Source organism: Artibeus jamaicensis, unplaced genomic scaffold, assembly GCF_021234435.1.
Source record: "Artibeus jamaicensis isolate MK-2021 breed Jamaican fruit bat unplaced genomic scaffold, CSHL_Jam_final scaffold_833, whole genome shotgun sequence".
In the NCBI taxonomy this organism is placed as follows: Eukaryota; Metazoa; Chordata; class Mammalia; order Chiroptera; family Phyllostomidae; genus Artibeus; species Artibeus jamaicensis.
This window is the reverse complement of record NW_026522056.1, coordinates 22,393,744-22,410,725: the sequence shown is the minus strand read 5'-3', so window position 1 is coordinate 22,410,725 and position 16,982 is coordinate 22,393,744. Positions and strand designations below refer to the sequence as shown.

Here is a 16,982-nt window from a genome sequence, read left to right as displayed (position 1 = left end):
GGGTGGGGGCATCGGGGGTCGTCAAATCCATGCTTCTTACTCGAAAAGACACGCCCTTAAGTTCTGGGACCTATGTCTAAGTCCCCGGCTTCTAGAAAGAAGATGGGCTTAGAGTCGGACCCCAGCAAGCACTGCTGGCTCTCGAAGACGTCTTGTCCATGGGCCCAGCGTGTGACTCAATACAGAACTTTAGTCACAGGTGCAGCCTCCAGTGAGAACAGGGGCAGCACAGAAGCAAGTGGCAGGCACTCAGGGCAGAGCAGAACGGCGGGGCGGGGAAGACTCGCCCCATTGTCACAGCTGACTCGGGCCTCACTCACGGCCTTGCCTCTCACCACCCGTGTGACCTGGAGTAAGGGGGCTCCCGTTTTCAGCCTCTGTTCCCTCCGCGGGAAGTGAGGTAAATCCCCGCCCTGTGTGTGTCCCCCCTCGACTGGGGGTAACTCCTACAGAACGTTCAGCACAGCACCCGGCTCAGGGCGAGCCCTCTGTGGAGGAAGCCATCCGTGTGCTCACGGTACGGCCCTCCGGCGTGTCTCGTGCTGAAGAAGGGAAAATTGTTTGGTCCCCAAGAAGAAATGGTGCTTTGTGGGCCCTGCCCCATGGTTGTGCTCCAAAGCAGACCCAGACAGAGCAGGCAGGATGCCCATTAAAAATTTAACTATATATCATATTCATTTATTATCAATCCACAGGATAATTTGATTGCTACATGAGCTCATAAAAGCTTTTTCACCTTTACAAAATTAAAAAAAATGTGCCACAAGGGTGTAATAACAACTGCTGATAAACAAGAAAAGAAATCTTAAAATTATAAATTTGCTGTAGAAAAGATAAAAAACAATTATATTTTCTTTAGAATTTTCACCTTGAATAAAATATTTCCCTGTATAAAAAATAAAAAAGCTTGCTCTGGTTAGAATTAGAGTACTTTTTTTTTTGTCTTCAAATCTGAGAATTTGCATAAGGTCTCCATGATAGTTTTCCTTTGTACCGCGTGGCATTCAAGCATAGCAGATTAGAAAGATTTTTTGTCTTTTTTTAAAGCAGTCTTAACATGGGACATCTGTGGAGAAGTTCATTTTCTTCTCCTCCCCTCCCAGGGATGTGGAACACAGCCACTGAGAGAGGAGAAGGAGGAAAGGAACCGGGAGGGGTGGAGGGGAGGCGTGGGGAAGGGTGGGGAAGGGGTGCTGAATGTGCTGGGGAGGAGGGCAAGGTCACGAGAAGGTCTATCTGTAAGTGCTTTAAGATAAGGTGCAGAAGCCGACTGCAAACGTCGCTAGTACTGCCCTATGTACATATTCACAAGAATAAAAAATTCCAGCTAGTTCACATTTTCTCGTCCACTCGGAGGCATCCACTCCACCATGCTGGCCTTGACTGCAGGCAATGCAGCACCTCACTGCCCGTGTGGGTGTTGGTCCTATGACGTCCTTGAACTTGAGGGAGCAGCCCTGGGAGATCCAGCAGGCTCTTAGAGACACATGTCTGCCACTGGGCTGGAGTCCTGAGTTAAAGCGACGCTCCAGTCCTGGGGTCGGACACAGCGGTCCGTGTTCTACTGCCAAGGCTTTTCCTGTAGATTTGTCTAAAACGGGTGTCAGAGAGAAAAACAAACTACAAACGAACAACAACACAAAGCCAAGAAAACCCCAACGGCCACCAGGGGAAGTCAACGGCTTAACAGCTCTTGACTCGGGCCTGGGCGATGTCGGACGTCTTCTTGATGACGCTGGCCCGAGTCTCCCGGTCCGGCCGACTGCCGCTGGGGGTGGCGGGGGCGACGGAGGACGCGAGCGGGTGGTCTGGGTAAGGGGGCCAGGAGCTGCTGAAGGGCATAGGGTAGTTCTCTTCTTTGATGGTGACCTGGAGGTCCGGCTTGTTGGAGGTCACGAAGGTCGCCATGCTGGGCAACAGGTAGGTGCTCCGTGTCCCCATGTTGCTGAGGTACTGTTTGCCTTCAATGTTCCTCTTCCGCCAGGGTGGCCGTCCCTTTCGAAGGAAATAATGAAAACATGTTATTTTCTTGGCTTTCTAGGAAATAGCTTTAAAAAAAAAAAAGAGGACTACCGTTCCCATGTATTAGTGTTTAACTGGATTTCTTAAGGGTTGTGGAAGGGACAGAAGCGTAGGGAGTCCACATCCCTCAGCCGAAGTCCCGGTCCAGCTAGTCTCACCCCACGCAGTGGTCTCTCCTCCCTTTCACCAACTCCCATTTGCTACCACAGGGGCAGGCATGCAGCCAGGACTGGACTACAAAGGCAGGAGAACAGGCAGCCCCATGGCGCCGGCTCCCCTCTGCCCTGGCTGCCCAGCCTGATCATTAGACGGGTCTTAGGCCTCGATGGTCGGTCTGTCGTGGTGACTTGGTTCCTGCTGGGTGGCCCCATCGGATCTTTGAGACAACTTGCATTTTCAGAGGGAAGGAAGTGAGAAACTCAGTACCAAACAGGGAGTCCCCCTTGGCTGCTTTCAAACGGGTGACGCTTAGGGCTCTGGGGTGCCAAGCCAATGGCCAGCCCCGAGGGTGGCATCATTCAGAGAAGGAGCTGGTTTCCTGACCTTGAAGAAACAGGGTCGGAATGTACATGAGTTTCTACACCTAGTTCTGTCTTTTCGGGATTCCTGGACTGTACTTGGAAGTATTTGGTACCCTGGGAAACCACTAATTCAAACCACCATTAGCGTGTGTGTGTCTCTGTCTGTCTGTCTCCCCCCCTCTCTGACACAGACACGAAGCAGGAGTGCTTTCCATCACCATTACAGCCATTCCCTGCCCTCATGTGAGCCCGGAGGGAAACCAGAGGCAGGTGACTCCTGATCAAGATCGAACACACACCTGGCCTCTGGGACGCGAGCACAGTGGGCCGGGGCCCCGGTGCACAGGGGGCCACCTCTGCTCAGTCGGCACTTTCTAAGGACTACGGCCGGCCACTGCTTTTGGCCACCTGGACTCCTGCCTCTGCACACAAACGCAGCTGTGGGCAGCGGTAAGAAGCACAGCGCGCCTGGCCCGGTCCGGTTTCCTCTTCCGCCATCACAGCCTCTCTTCCCAGGGGTGACCTCGGGCTCCCTTCCCTCCCATGCACTTCCCAAGGCTTAATCTTACACTTCGAACTCTGCAATACGGTAAAAGTCACATTTCGTGTACTTTACCACACACACAAAAATCCAAGAGTAACCCTCCCGACCAACAGAAAAGAACCTTCACTAGCAGGGAGGACCCGGTGCCCATCGGGAGGCGTGGTGGCCGGCGTGCTTACCTCGGCGCTCTCTTCGTCACTGGGCACACTGTCCGTAGTTTCGCTTCCTGTGCAGAGAGAGAAACACACAGGGCCATCATTCCTGCCACACGAACGGTTTCGGGGCTCGGGCAGTGTTAAAAAAGGTATCGGCACGTCTTTTTTTCCCAAGAGAAATGGGTAACTAAAACTCGTAATTTCTGTCCCCCTTGTCAGGTCAAACTCGTGTGCTTGGGAGATGCTAGCGTGCATGGGGGCACTCTCACTGGCCCTAAAGAGAAAGGGTTCAGGGGCAGCTCACTCTCCACTGGCCAGGATGGGGTGACGATCGCTGGGGTGCCACCTGCTTCCTGCTCCCCACGCTCTCTGCTCACACCTGCCTCCTCGCCAGGCCTGGTCCTCACCACCCCTCTTTCAACGCCCCCACGGGTCCACTCCTCAGGTGCAAGTCCACAAGTTCACCACGTGTCAGAGTCTTCCTCCGCCACCCCGACCAGACAGACCCCTTCTTTACCTCACACCCCCCCCAGTGTGTATGTCCTGGATCTGTAAGTTGCATCTCCCACCCAGTTACTGTGGGTGGGCATATTCCGGGGTGGCCACCATGATCCTTATCCCGGTGATTACTTTCCTGTGGGGTTCCCTCCTTGGGAGGGTGACTGGGACCCGTGACTTGCTTTAACCCAACAGTACACGGCCGCGATGGGGATGAGGTGTGTGTGATTATGTAACACGAGGCTGAACCTGAGTCTGGGGAGGTTCTTCCAGGGGGAGGTTCGTGGGACGAAGAATTAAGGGCTGCTTCCAGCCCACAGATGGCAAGAGATGGAGGCCCTCAGTGGGACAACACGAGGAGCCCACGCGCTCTGAGCTTGGACGTCGGTCCCTGCTGCTCTGAGCTCAGCCAGGCCTGCCCTCCTGAGCCTCAGAAATGGCAGGATAAGAAATGCGTGTTGTCTGAAGCTGCAAAACTAGAGTCTGTCAGCATCCGGATTCAGCCTGCCAGCCGGGAGCTGCGGGACAAGTCACCTCCCTTCCCGGAGCTGCGGTTTCCCAATCTGCCAAATGGCAGGGTCACACCTCCCCAACGGGGCTACGTGCTGACCGAGTGAGAGGCACGGGGCAGGTCTGGACAGGCCCTGGCAGGGGCCTCACTGAACAACACTCAGTGCAGGTTGCTGTGCCTTTGAACTGTGCCTCGGTCAGTTTGCACATGCTAGATTAACAGCGTCAAAGTCAATGCCAAATTGACTTTTTTGATTACAAATCTACATAAAACACAAGATTTTTTTAAAGTTGTTCAAAGTTCACAGCTTTGGGAAAGCAAAGCACCAAGGGTAGAACTTATGAAACCCAGAGACCCTCAGAGACCCCCGAGGCTGGGCCCCGAAGAGCGACCGTCCCAGCACACGGTCACGCACGGCCACGTGCGTGGGGCTGGGCCACACTGGGGACGCAGGCCTCCTTGGCCTCCCCGGGAGTCCGCATTGGGAGGCGGCGCTGTCATCCTCCCACTGAGGAACCGGCTTCCAGGGTCACGGCTTGCCGGCGGCGCAGCTGGCACAGCCGCAGCCCAGAGCCCTGGGCGCAGACCAGGCCCTCTGTGAGCTGAAGGCGGGGGAGCACGGGGACAGACTGAGCCACCCTTCTCCCTAACAGAGAAAGCAGCAAGCGAGCGGCCACAGGGGCCCCACCTGGAGCCTTTCTGCTGGGTTCTCAGCCGTTGTTCTCCGGTGATTTCCAGGCTGTGAGTGACAGCCGAGGGGGACTGTGAATGACGAGAGGATGACCTGTGCTCTCCTCAGACTGAGCAGGTGTCCCCGAAGCTTCCCTGACTACGAGCCACAGACCGTCGGCTGCTAACAGCCTCAGTATCACGCCTGCTGCTCTGGTGTCTGACGAAATTTCAAGATCCCCTTTTCCATTTCTATGCTTGGCTTTGTCTGTGTTCTGCAGAGACCAAGGTTTCTCTTCCTTTCCTGTATGTCTAGGCCCTTCCCCCCCAGTTACCCTCTGTAAATAACTGTCCCCTTCAAAGAAAAACAAAACAGGTGTGCTTTCGGGGCTGGAAATGCGCAAAAATGCGCAGTTGTTACCAAGGCTCTGGAATCCCACCGCAGCCCAAGGCAGTTTCCGGAGGGGCTGGAGGGCAGAGCCTGGGTGAGGCTCCCTGGTCACACCTGGCACAGACCATGCACGCGGTCAGAGTGCTAACGGCCATGGAGCAGCCAGTCCTCAGCTTCAGGGACCCAGCCGGAGACACGCAAAGACACACGTGTTCTGAACTCACGCTCCAGCTGACACAAATGTTGGCTGAGAGAGCATGGTCTCTAAATGAGGGCCGATGCTTCCGGAGTGGTCATGAAGGCTCTGCACGCTGGAAAACTGAGCTTTCCAATGCCGCCCTTGAAGAGGATGATGACCTTGGCTGCCTTCAGCCTAAGAGCTTCATGCTTGAAGCTCCAGCCTTAGGACCCAAGACACTCTCTCCAGAATGACTGGTTCCCACGGCCACCCCTGGAGCTCTGGCACACAGCACTTTGGGGGGGGGGGTACTTGGGCCCATTTCCCTGGTTTTACTTCACCATTATTGCCACTTTCAATAGCAACATGAGTTACTTCATTTTTCCTTCCAATTAATTCAGATCTGGCTTTTTATTTACTTCGAACACAGTGGAATAAAACATAATTGGGAGGTGCTTCCCAGCATGGTCTGAATAATTTCTGAGAGTAATAACAGGTATATGAGTCACTCATTTCATCTTTCTGGCCTCGGTTTCCCTGAAAGCACCTGGGAAGGCGTTCAGATTAGATGCTCTCGAAGATTCTTCTTCCAGGTCTGCAGCGCTCGGGCGACGCTCACCTTTGGCTCACACTCCGATGCAGCCCAGTCTTCACTGTCGAACCATCTCAGGAACTTCAGGGGCCGGGGGGACAGTACGTTTTCCAGCAAAGCCTCTCTGCCCTCTGACATCCTGGTACCTTTTCTGGAAGGTTCTTGTACAACAAGTCGTATTAAGCTTGACAGAATTTCTTTCCCTCAATCATTTGCTCAGTTACTTTCACTAGAAGGCTTGAGAAAAGGCTCAAATCAGAGTCACCTTCATCTCGGAGGAGCTTTGTCCCTGCCTCACCCAACAGAAGGCACTGGGGTCCCTGGGGACTCGGCACCTTCACTGCCGGTTGTCGGTGGGGAGGCGGTCTCCGTTCTCTCGGCTGTGAGCGGTGAATCCCCTGTACCGTGCCTCCTCCCCCAGCTCGACCCCATCCCCTCACCCAGGCCCCTCCAACAGGCTCCTGTGACACTTTTACGAAACTATCAACAACCTAATGACACCCTGGTGTCACACAGCAGGCAAGAGGCCCTCTTACAGGGGACCTTTAAAAACAAAACAACTCTCCCCTCGTTTCCCAAGGCTGGGCTCTGGGACAACCCTCCCTGGGACGAAAGTCTTACGAATCCAACTAGAATCTGATGCTGTGCCTTAAAAACACCCCATGCAAAGACTTCCACCCCCATCGCTGCTTGCTCACCATCTACTTAGACTAGAGAGAAGATAGATTTGCAAAACTGAATGCGGTTTTGTAATCCTGTTGGGATTTTATTTCAGTGACCAGCAGGGGAAAAAATAGCTAACGGCGGCCTCCAAATACCAGTCTCTGCAACACATGAATGGAAGTGGTTAGAAAGGGCTGAAATTCAGTGGAATAATCAAAACAACAACAAAAAAACCCGTCACGGAAAACGGGCAAAGAGCCAACCCCACCAGGGAACAGAGGTAGAAAGTTGACCAAGGACCAAAAAAACTGCCTTTCCTATCAGCATGCTCTAGAATTCCTGACTAAATAAACTTGAACTCGCCATCGCCACTAACGGACTTATGAAAAAAATAAGTGATGAAACATTTTGGCTCCAACCGACAGGCCTCCCTCCAAAGGGCTCTGGAGAATTCAGACAGTGAAAACAACAGAAAGAACTCAAGGCCGGCCTCCCACCAAACCCCGCGGCCTGGCACTGAAGGCCTGCTTTTCAAACCCATGCAAATAAATGCCTGAAAGGCTAATGAGACTTGCATCTCTCTCTGCGTGAGTCAGCTGTTCTCGGGATTCCTCTGCTAAAGCAAAACGCCACTGCGGGCGGACACGCCAGCAGAGGTCGTTCCAGAGGAGACGCCAGAAAAGTCGCACTGAACGCACGCATGGAAAAACCCACCCTAAAGCTCTAGCCCGTCACGAAGACCACGTGGGGAGTGACAATGGTGCATCATGTGGCAGCCACGCTGCTTTGTAAGTAGAAACAGAGGAGCCTTGTGGTCAACCTTCAATTATCTCTGCTTGTAACACTGAGGCAGGAACTGTCTCTGGGCCTCATTCCGGGGGCTCTCCGAGATCATGGGGGGATGGGAGGTGACGTGTTCTGATGGCGGAGCCCATGTGGCCAGCTGGCCCGGGCAGCACTGGGGTGATGGGGTAAGAGTGGGCCCTTGGCCTAAGCTCCACGTGGGTGCTCACTGTGCTGCCCTGTCCTCCGCCCCTGGACACACCGCTTTGGCCACATGGGCCCTGGATTCCCGATTTCAACGAGGGAATGATCATGGCACCTAGGCCAGCGGGATTACTCTTATGACGATGACGCCGATGAGCTCCAAGAGGAGCATGGTCCCCAGGCACAGGAAACACACAGCGAGGGACTCCCATGTAGGGATCCAAACAGGCTTCATGCCTAAATAACAGATGACAAGCTTGTCCTGCTCAACAGGTTATAAGCCTCCTGTGGCCAAGGCCGTTCTCACACGGCTTTAGTTGTCCAAGCAGAAAGGAAAGCGAGGGCCCTGAGCACTTGTGCTAAGTGAAAGAAGCCAGTCACAGAGGTCGCATACTCTCCACTTCCACGCAGATGACGTATCTGAAGCAGCCGAACTCACAGAAAGTAGAATGGTAGCTCCCAGACGCTGGGGGGAGCGGGGAGAGTGAGCTGGTGATGAACGTTCTGGAGATGGACAGCAGTGATGGCTGTACAGCGTGAACGCACTTGATGCCAGCGGAGGAGCAAAGCTGGTATATTTCACGTTATGTGTATTTTACCACCATTATTTAAAAGTTAAAAGAGAAAGTTGGGGTTTGGGGGATTCAGTGACTGGTAAGTCACAAACCACCTGTCCCTGGGTCGGCACCCTAACCGAAGCACACTCGGTGTGGCAGCCCGCAGAAGGGACACCGGGGAGAACTCAGTTGACTGCAGCTACTCAAGCTGGGGCCTGTGCTCTGTGTTTCTGACGTCTGCGAGCAACAACACCGACTTGGAATCTGTATTTCCTAGTTACAGTCGAGTGCCCCCAGATCAAACGGAGAGCGCCGAGTAGGACAGCCTGTGATGCTGGTGGAAGAAAGGGGCCGTCACTGTGGTCTGTAAGGAGGGGAAGCCGCCTGGGTCGGGCTCCGGGCCTGTGACTGTCTGAGCCAATCCCTGCACGGCTGCAGCCGCCTCCTGGGAGCTCAGAGATGGGCTCAGCTGTCAGGCCCCACGGGAAGCCGGACCGAATCGAAAAAGAAGAGGAACAGATGGGGGAGTCACAAGTAACCCGGGGGGAATGGGATGAGCTGTGGGGTCCGAAGGGCTAGTTCGAGTCCCGACCCAGACACTTCCTGGCCATGTGACCTGGAACAAGTCCCTTCACTTCCAAAAGAACTGGAAGAAGTGTTCCTTGAGGTCCTATCCAGCTTGGTCCAACTCAGATTCCATGCCAAACACCCTTCGGAATTTCTAAGAATTTGTGCAAATATAATGGACTCAGGTGAACTACTTCCCCAAAGGAATATTATTATTCGTTAGTGATACATGAAAACGTTATGGGTGATCAAGTAAAAAAAAAATGCCGGGACTGTCTCCTCTGTGAAGAATGGTCTCCAAGTTATGCTGGTCAAGAAAATTAAAGCAAGAACAGTTCCCAGGAGAGAGGAGAGGCCCTTTGCTGGGCAGGGACATGGGCCACCCTGGACTAAAGGACAGCCCCCGCCCCACTCACTCCTTGCTCAGCCCCAGAGCTGCCCTGGCCCCCCTTACCTGCATAGGAAGACACGGGGGAAATCTGCAGAGGGTACAGCTCGCTCATGCTGACTGGCTGCTCATCGCTCTCAGTGGTCACCTCCACTACTTGGCAAATATCTGGTGGATTAGTGACAATCTCTTGATCCTCAATGTTGCTGTCCAGAGGTGACGGTCCTACAACTTCAAAGAAAAGGAAGCCATCATGCACCAACACCTCCTGATTTCCCAATTCTAAAACACACTCTCACAACAGAAAACCTTCCCCCACAAAAGGCCAAAGAGCCAGGAGTCCAATTCTCAGTCACCACATGCCATCTGCCACGAAACCAAAGAACAAGCCTTAGCTTTGGGTTAACGTCTCCAGAGAGGCAGCTTGCCAAAGACCTGGCTCCGCACGCAGGGCTATTTCCGGCGGGCCTGCCAATGGTGCTCACACGTGACAGTGTCCCAGACTTAACCCAGTCATGGTCAAGGCTGTAGGACCATGGGCAGCGTCCAGACTTAGCCCCAGGGCCAGACACACTGTGCTTTGACCCCGACTCCCTTCTGTTCTCTGCTCATTCTGGTGCTATGTTCTGGGCTTCGGAAAGACTTTATCGTATGCTGGTAAGAGGAGGAACCACCGCACTGCCCCACGGCGTCACTCCCGGCTGTGGAATGCTCCACTCTCCCGGCCCTTTTCCTGCCCTGCAGGCCATGTGACCACCGGATGAAATATCAGAACAAGGGAGCACAGTAATTTCCAGTTTTAACACAGGGCAGTAGCAGCGACTCCCCAGAATGCCGACAGGACGAATTCTGACCTCCTGGCTCTGAATCCTGCCTCCTCATTTTAAATCAGACTTTGACGTGTGAGACTGTAGATTCACCAGCTGTTGTAAGAAATAATACAAAGAGATCTCGTGTGCCTTTGACCCACGGTCCCTCCAATGGTGGCAGTGTGGAGAACCACGGGACAACGCGAGCAGACAGACAGCCATCCCTGTCTCTTGCTTGGCGTCATCCAGTTCACTTGCCTTTCTTCTTACACGCAGTTACGTGTGTGTGTGCTTACTTCTACGCAATCTCATCACGTATGTAGTTTCCCGTACCTGCTACCACGCTCGTCATCACAAGCACCCCCCACGTTACTCTGTGGTCACCACCCCCACCTCCCCCCGCCCTTGCTGCTAATCCCTGACATCCACTCATCTGTTTCTGGTTTCTGCAATTTTTGTCATTTCAAGAATGTGTCCTTCACTGACTCACGCAGCAACCCCCCGAGACTGGCTTTTCTCACTCAGCATAATTCCCTAGAGACCTATCCATGCGAGTCGTGGGGTCAACAGCTGGTCCCTTTCCACTGCTGAGTAATATTCCACGGCGGGATGTTCCACAGTCTGACCACCACCCCTCCGAAGGACTTCTGGGTCGTTTCCAGTCTTTGGTGATTACAAACAGGGCTGCCGTGAACATCTGTGTACAGGATTTGTGTAAACATAAGTTTCCATGTCTCTGGGATAAATGCCCAAGAGTGCAGTTGCTGGATCCTACGGCAACTGCATGTTTAGTTATACAAAAAACCGACAAACTGCTGTGCGGAGTGGCTGTACCATTTCACGCTCGCGCCAGCGGGCGGGGATGGTCCCTCTGATGCACATCCTCGCCAGCGTCGGTGTCCTCACACTGGTTTCCCTTTAGCCACGGTGACGGACAGGTGTGGAGTAAGAGCTCGTCGTGGCTTCAATGTCCATGCCCCTAGTGCCCTGCTCTCCTGTGAAACGGAGCTGACCTTGAGCTTCAGGCAGCGGTGACTTAGGCACCTGGGAACTGGCACCAATAACCGCACAGGCACCGCGGCGCTCTCCCAAGGGCCGCAGCATTTTGACATCCTAATCGATGTTTTACTCATGCTTCGTGTGTGAGTGATTTGAGTATTTTCTGCCGTGAAACTGACAGGGGACACCATGGTTATCCTGTTACAAATAAAGAAACTCAGGCACAGAGAAGTAGAACTACTCATCCAAAGTCACACAGCTATGGTTACGTGCTATGTGTACTGTCCCTGACCTTTTCTTGGCCATCTGCAACATTAGAAGGTCAGGCAGGACGGCGGCCACAGGTCAGCCTTCTAGAGAGCCAACCCTTGGGGACCAGTTCCTGTTTCCACTGCTCCGAGCGTTTTAACTGCTCAAGTAGTTCTGTTTATACATGGACTCCTGTTTTGATCGCTTTGGGGGGTGGGGCGGAGGGGGTGTGAAATGAACAGCCTGAGGCAGGGAGAACACTACCTGATTTCTGCTCAGGGAAGGTTTGAGAAGGAGTGAGAACTCCTGCTTCTCTAGTGAAGAGAGGCAGGGCAGGCAGAGGCTACAAGAGGAGAGCTGGGGATGGAAGAGTCCGCAGAGCCGCAGTGCACTGTGGGAGGGGACGCGGGAGCTGCCCAGGTCTCCCTGGAGGGGGGAGGAAGGAGGAGAAGGCAGGCAGGCGAAGTCCGGCAGGCGGCCCCCAGACTCCTGCCCCGTCCTCTGGACGACTTCAGCATGAGAGCATCAATGACGCAGTTCACTAGACACAGACGGAGCCCGGCATGGCCCGCTCTCAAGTTTCTTCTGCCTCTTCTCCCAAATAGAATGAAACAGCAGGAAAACAAGATTTTCCAAGTGCTAAGGAGCTGTGAGTGGGTAGAGACAGAAGCCTAACAGGGTGTGAGAATACGTGTGTGTGTGTGCGTGCACGTGCGTGTGAGGAGGGGGGTGCGTCTAATCCATACCCAGTCTCAGGCAATTAAAGGCTTACGTAGATTTGATTTAGACCAAAGCCACGCTAACTTCCAATACTGCAAAGTGCATTTCTCTTTTGCACTGTCATCCCGAACCGAAACAGCAAGCTAACTAGGAGTATAAACAATGGCAGCAGTTCAAGCATCTTTCTAATTTTATCCCTTCTTCCTGACCAAGAATTCTCCCCCTTGCTGTTTTTTCCCCAATGCGCAACTCTGTGATGCAACAAGCCGAGATTTATTGAGCATCTACTTTGTACAAGACACTGCTCTCGAGTACTGGGAGGGGCAGAGGAAGACTGATGTGGTCATGGCCCCGGTGCCCCAGGTGCCGGGGAGCACTCCAGGCCGGACGGAGCACAGCAATGAGAGGAAGCTGAGCACAGCAGTGAGGAGAAAAAGAAGGGGGAGGGAAGTGGGGGGCGAGGCCGCGTGATGTGAATTGAGGAAGTGGAATTTCTTTCCAGTTGGAGGAATCAAAGGCTTCTATGAGGGCTTGGGGAGGGGACAGCGAGGAGGAGAGCGACAGGCGGTCCTTACAATGCCTCCGTTTTTTTTGGAGCCTTTTCCTGAACAGCCCGCCCTCTCTTTCCTGTGTGCCTCTCGCTCGCTGTCCCCGCTGTTCAGCCAAAACTGCAATGTGACAGGACCTTGTGACATGTCTTGACTTTCTGCCTCGCAGCGCAAGTTAATTCCACACATCCTCACTTAAGTTTTCATCTGGGTGTCCTCTCCGACCCAAACAGGGCCCCCAAAAGAGCAGAGGACACGCAAGAGGACACTTTGTGCCCACACACGGCAGAGGGTCTTCCCACCTCGCCTCAGACAGCAGTGCGATGAGCCCCTGCTGGACAAACAGCGAGAAGAAGCAATGGCGGGGCGGAGGAGGCTCACTGGCAGCAGCCAGAGGCCTGGCCGCTCTCAACACCGGATGTGACGACGCACATTTTGTGGAAAACTTCAAGACACCTAGCCAGTGGGCTTTTTGAGGTGGAGAGGTTGTGGTCAGCCACAGCTCCAGAGGCCACGGGTAGGGGGGGACCTGCCTCAGGTGGTGAGAGGGCCCCATGTCTCGACTATGTGGTGCTTACACAACAGGAGGACCCGTCTGTCACAATTCACAGCACTGCACGCCTAAGATGGGTTCGTTTTATACTGCATTTCGCTTCACACGTGTGCCTTAAGACACAGAAGCAGATAAGCCCCTCTGCTCGGCTTTCAAAATTAAATTTATTGGGGTAACGTTGGCTAAGAACTTGGTGTGAATTTCAGGCGTCCGACCGCACAATACCGCACCTGCCTACTCTACTGCGCGCTCCCCCAGGAAGCCCCGTCTCCTTTCTTCACCATGTGTTTGACCTCCTTTACTCTCTTCTTCCGGCTGCTGGTGGCCGGGATCCACAAGTTAAGTCTTTGTTTCCCAGGCTACAACCTGCACCCTCAGTTAACTTTATTACATCATCTCTCCAGCCAGCCGTCCCCTTGGAGCGTGTTGCTTTATGCCTCGGGCAGGGGTGGCCACTTCTCTCCACCTGAACATGACTGTGGGCACTTGAGAAACTTCCCCCACTCAGAGTCGCGAGCCCTAGAGAGAAACAGGGGAATCCCCAAATCTGAGATGCTCTCTGACCGTGCTTGTTGCCACGGTCCCTAGTCCATCTCTGTCTCTGTCTCCATGACAACTCATTTCCCTGGACCCCCAATCTCTGCCCCGAGTGACCACACATTAGGTAACGACTCATGACAACTGAAAGGTCACCAGAATGGCAAATGTTTTAGCAATCCACTCCAGCAAATAAGGTTAGAAGTGACACCCAGCTAGGCGCTCGAGTATCTCAATTGATAAATAATAACAACAACAAAACCTAACATTTTTGCCTCCCCCATGACTCACTCATAGGCCCCCACACCCAACAATGAAGATTTGGTTCTCATCTTCATTTCAGACGTGAGGGCAGACATCAGCGGGAGTGAAATAACCAATTCAAGGCCAGACAGTCAGTTAAATGGCAGAACCAGGATTCAAGTTCAGCTTCGCCTGACCCCAAAGCTCAACTCCAGGGCCTCACAGCATGGTTTCCCTAACAGGCAGTTAGTTACTAAGTTGAAACTGAGCGACTCTCGGCTTCCTAAGCCCCTCGTAGGGTAAAGACACTTGATTCTCACCTTAATGAGGCTCTGGGACAATAACAATAATGGAATTGCTTTGTAACAGTTTTTTATGGGGCGCCAGGGTACAGTCCCCAAAGGGTAGAGGAGCTAGAGACCCACTAAGCGTCTCCAGATTATTAAGGTCGGCACATGGGGAAAGGAGCCACACGCAGGAATGCACTTTGATCTGGACCTCGTTGCTGAGAATTACAACAATATTACTCATGGCTGGTTATTGAGGAACTGGTTTGATTCCTTAAAAGGTCATTCTGACTTTATTAATAATTGTTGACCTAACACAGGGCTCCGCTGGAGAAAGCAGCTGCCCCCATGCCTCAGAGAAAGTTCTTATTTTTAAAAAGGTTTTATTTGTTCATTTCTAGAGAAAGAGGAAGGGAGGAAGGAAGAGAGGGAGAGAAATATCGATGTATCAGGTGTGTGAGAGAAATTTCAATGTGTGGTTGCCTCTTGCGCACCCCCAACCAGGGACCTGGCCCGCAACCTGGGCACGTGCGTTGACAAAGGATCGAACGGCAACCTTTTGGTTGGTAGGCTGGCACTCAACCCACCGAGCCACACCAGCCAGGGCAGAAATCTCATTAGAAACAGAGACTTTCAGAAGCAAAAAGGTCTGTGAAGGTGGGTGGGTCCTCTTTTACAGCTGAAAGCAGCTGAAACCCAGAGAGGGTGGGAAAAAAGGAAAACTGTCAAAGTCATGGGCAGCTGCAGGGTTGAGGATAAGGCTTATTTACTAGGGGGCATATAAAATGAGGCCCACCCTGCAGGACCGTGGAGAGGAGTTTTTTCTTGGTCCAATCTGGAAGTTTGAGATTTGGAACTGTTACCGTCAGCCCTGATGACACAGCACAGAGGAGGCTACTTTTCTGACGAAATGTATTGTGATGACGTCATAGCCATAATCATGATATTAGCTTCCCACCTTATAACCACAGCGGTTTTTCCATTACTCTGCTGTGATCCTCATACCCACCCTGTGAGGGAGGCAGGGTCAGTACAGTCACTTCTGTTTTAAAAATGAGGAAACTGAGTCTCGGCGAGGTGAGGGAGGTCACCCAAGGTCACAGGGTAAATACAAACTGCAGAGCTAGGTCTAGAAGCCAAGTGTTTTTAACTTCTAATCTAGTGTACTTTAAATAAAATAGTAATAAGATAAACCTTGACCACGGTTTGGTCTAGCACCCCAAGAGCAATGGCAGGGCCTGCGGGCCACTCACTTCTGAGAAAGGGGCTCTGTGCTGGCCGGGCAGACTGCCCCCCACAGCCACGGGCTGGTGCAGGTGCTGGGAGGGGGGTGATGCCCAGGGCACACTCTCCCCCTGACCCGAGAACACAGTGTCTTACACTGGAGAGCAAATAAGGTATCCCAGCCAAGCCCAGTGGAGTTCACCGCTGTGTCTCCCGGGTCGGTGGTCTGGGAGCAGAAATGCAGGTGGGACTCCTCGGGCCAGACCTGCCGGACCTGCCGGAGGAGCTGCGCGTCCAAAGCTGTGTCTGCAGCGCTCTAGCGGCCGGCCCTGTGCTCTCCCTGAACGAACGGTTCAGAATCATCCCGGTCCAACAACCTGGGTGAGAGACGTGGGCAGCAGCCCAGTCATCAAGACCATGGGGGGCCAGGAGGGAGACTCCGGGTCTTTGACCTGGGGGCGATGGGGACAGGGTGAGACGGGCTCTTCTTCTGAAACCACTCGGCGTGGAGAATGGATGGGGAGGGGACCGAATGAAAGCAGAGCGCGGGGGAGGGCAGGTGGAGGTGCCTGGGAGCAGCGTCAGGAATAGAAAGAAAGGGACGGATTTGAGAAATACGCTTCGGGAAGATGGCATTTCGTAGTTAATTATCAGTGGGGGCGTGGCATGAGAGAGGGAAAAGGAGAAAATATGCACAGCCTCGTAAAAAAATGGCCAGTTTCTTGGGTAAATAAAAAGTTCTTAAGGTTGGGAACATGACGGCCGGAGTCCAACCGCCCGGCGCGCTGTCTGCACACGGCGGCCAGGAGCGCGTCCTTTGCGGTCTCAGCGCTGTGAGCAGGCTTTCCGGGGTCCAGTCCGTGGTAGAAGAGTAAGGGTCTCGTCGGCTCTGAGTCTGGATATACTGTGGTCTCTTGGTTCACACTCCACGTGGGCTTTCGTGCTGTTCTGAGTTCTCTAGGGGTCCCAGCAAACTTGGATGCCTTGCCTGGGGCCCCGACTCCCGAGGGGTGAGCGGCTTAGCACCCCCACCCTGCCAAGAGAAGGCAGGGGGCACAGCCTGCCGAGAACCAGCATGGGCGACCCTCTGTGCACCCTCTTAAGAGCTAGTGCCTTGCATCTAAAGATCCACCTGAAGCCCCATGATCCTGCACATGGAGATTTTTGAATGTCAAGCACCAGGAAAAATGGCGAGAAGAAGAGGGAACAAAGGCGCTGGAACAGACAGACAGAGCTCCGCAGCCTGGGTCGCCTCTGGCCACCCTGGAGTCACCACGAGTTCTGGGCCCAGAGGCCTGTGTGGAGGGCCCACGGGGGTCTCCCTGGTGTGAATCGGGTTCTCCTGAGACTTCACTCCTCCCCGCAGACATCTGAGTGTCCAAGCTGGCCTAAAACAGCTATGCAGAGTATACTTTAAAGTTAGTCAGATTTGGAAACAATTACCAAAAGAAAAATAAAATAGTACATCCTCCGAGGCGTATTTTGGGCAGCCAAAATCAAGACAAAATCCAAATCGCACCATTTCCTAATTTTTGGGTGCCTAGTCACTCCAGGCGGCTTGACGAACCAC

The 16,982-nt window shown here is 53.4% G+C and overlaps 1 protein-coding gene across 4 annotated transcripts in view; it reads right to left on the bottom strand.

Moving 5' to 3' along the window:
- Positions 1–671: 671 nt before the first annotated feature.
- Positions 672–16,982, bottom strand: part of IRF2 (interferon regulatory factor 2) — a 72,152-nt gene continuing 55,841 nt past the window's right edge. For all 4 annotated transcript variants that reach the window (XM_037128792.2, XM_037128791.2, XM_053660037.1 and 1 more), the window contains 3 exons: positions 9,310–9,474; positions 3,267–3,313; positions 672–1,995 (listed from right to left, as the gene is read on the bottom strand). In XM_037128792.2, the coding sequence (XP_036984687.2) occupies positions 1,684–1,995; positions 3,267–3,313; positions 9,310–9,474 (524 nt within the window). In that variant the 3' untranslated portion in view covers positions 672–1,683. The remainder of the gene's footprint in view (positions 1,996–3,266; positions 3,314–9,309; positions 9,475–16,982) is intronic.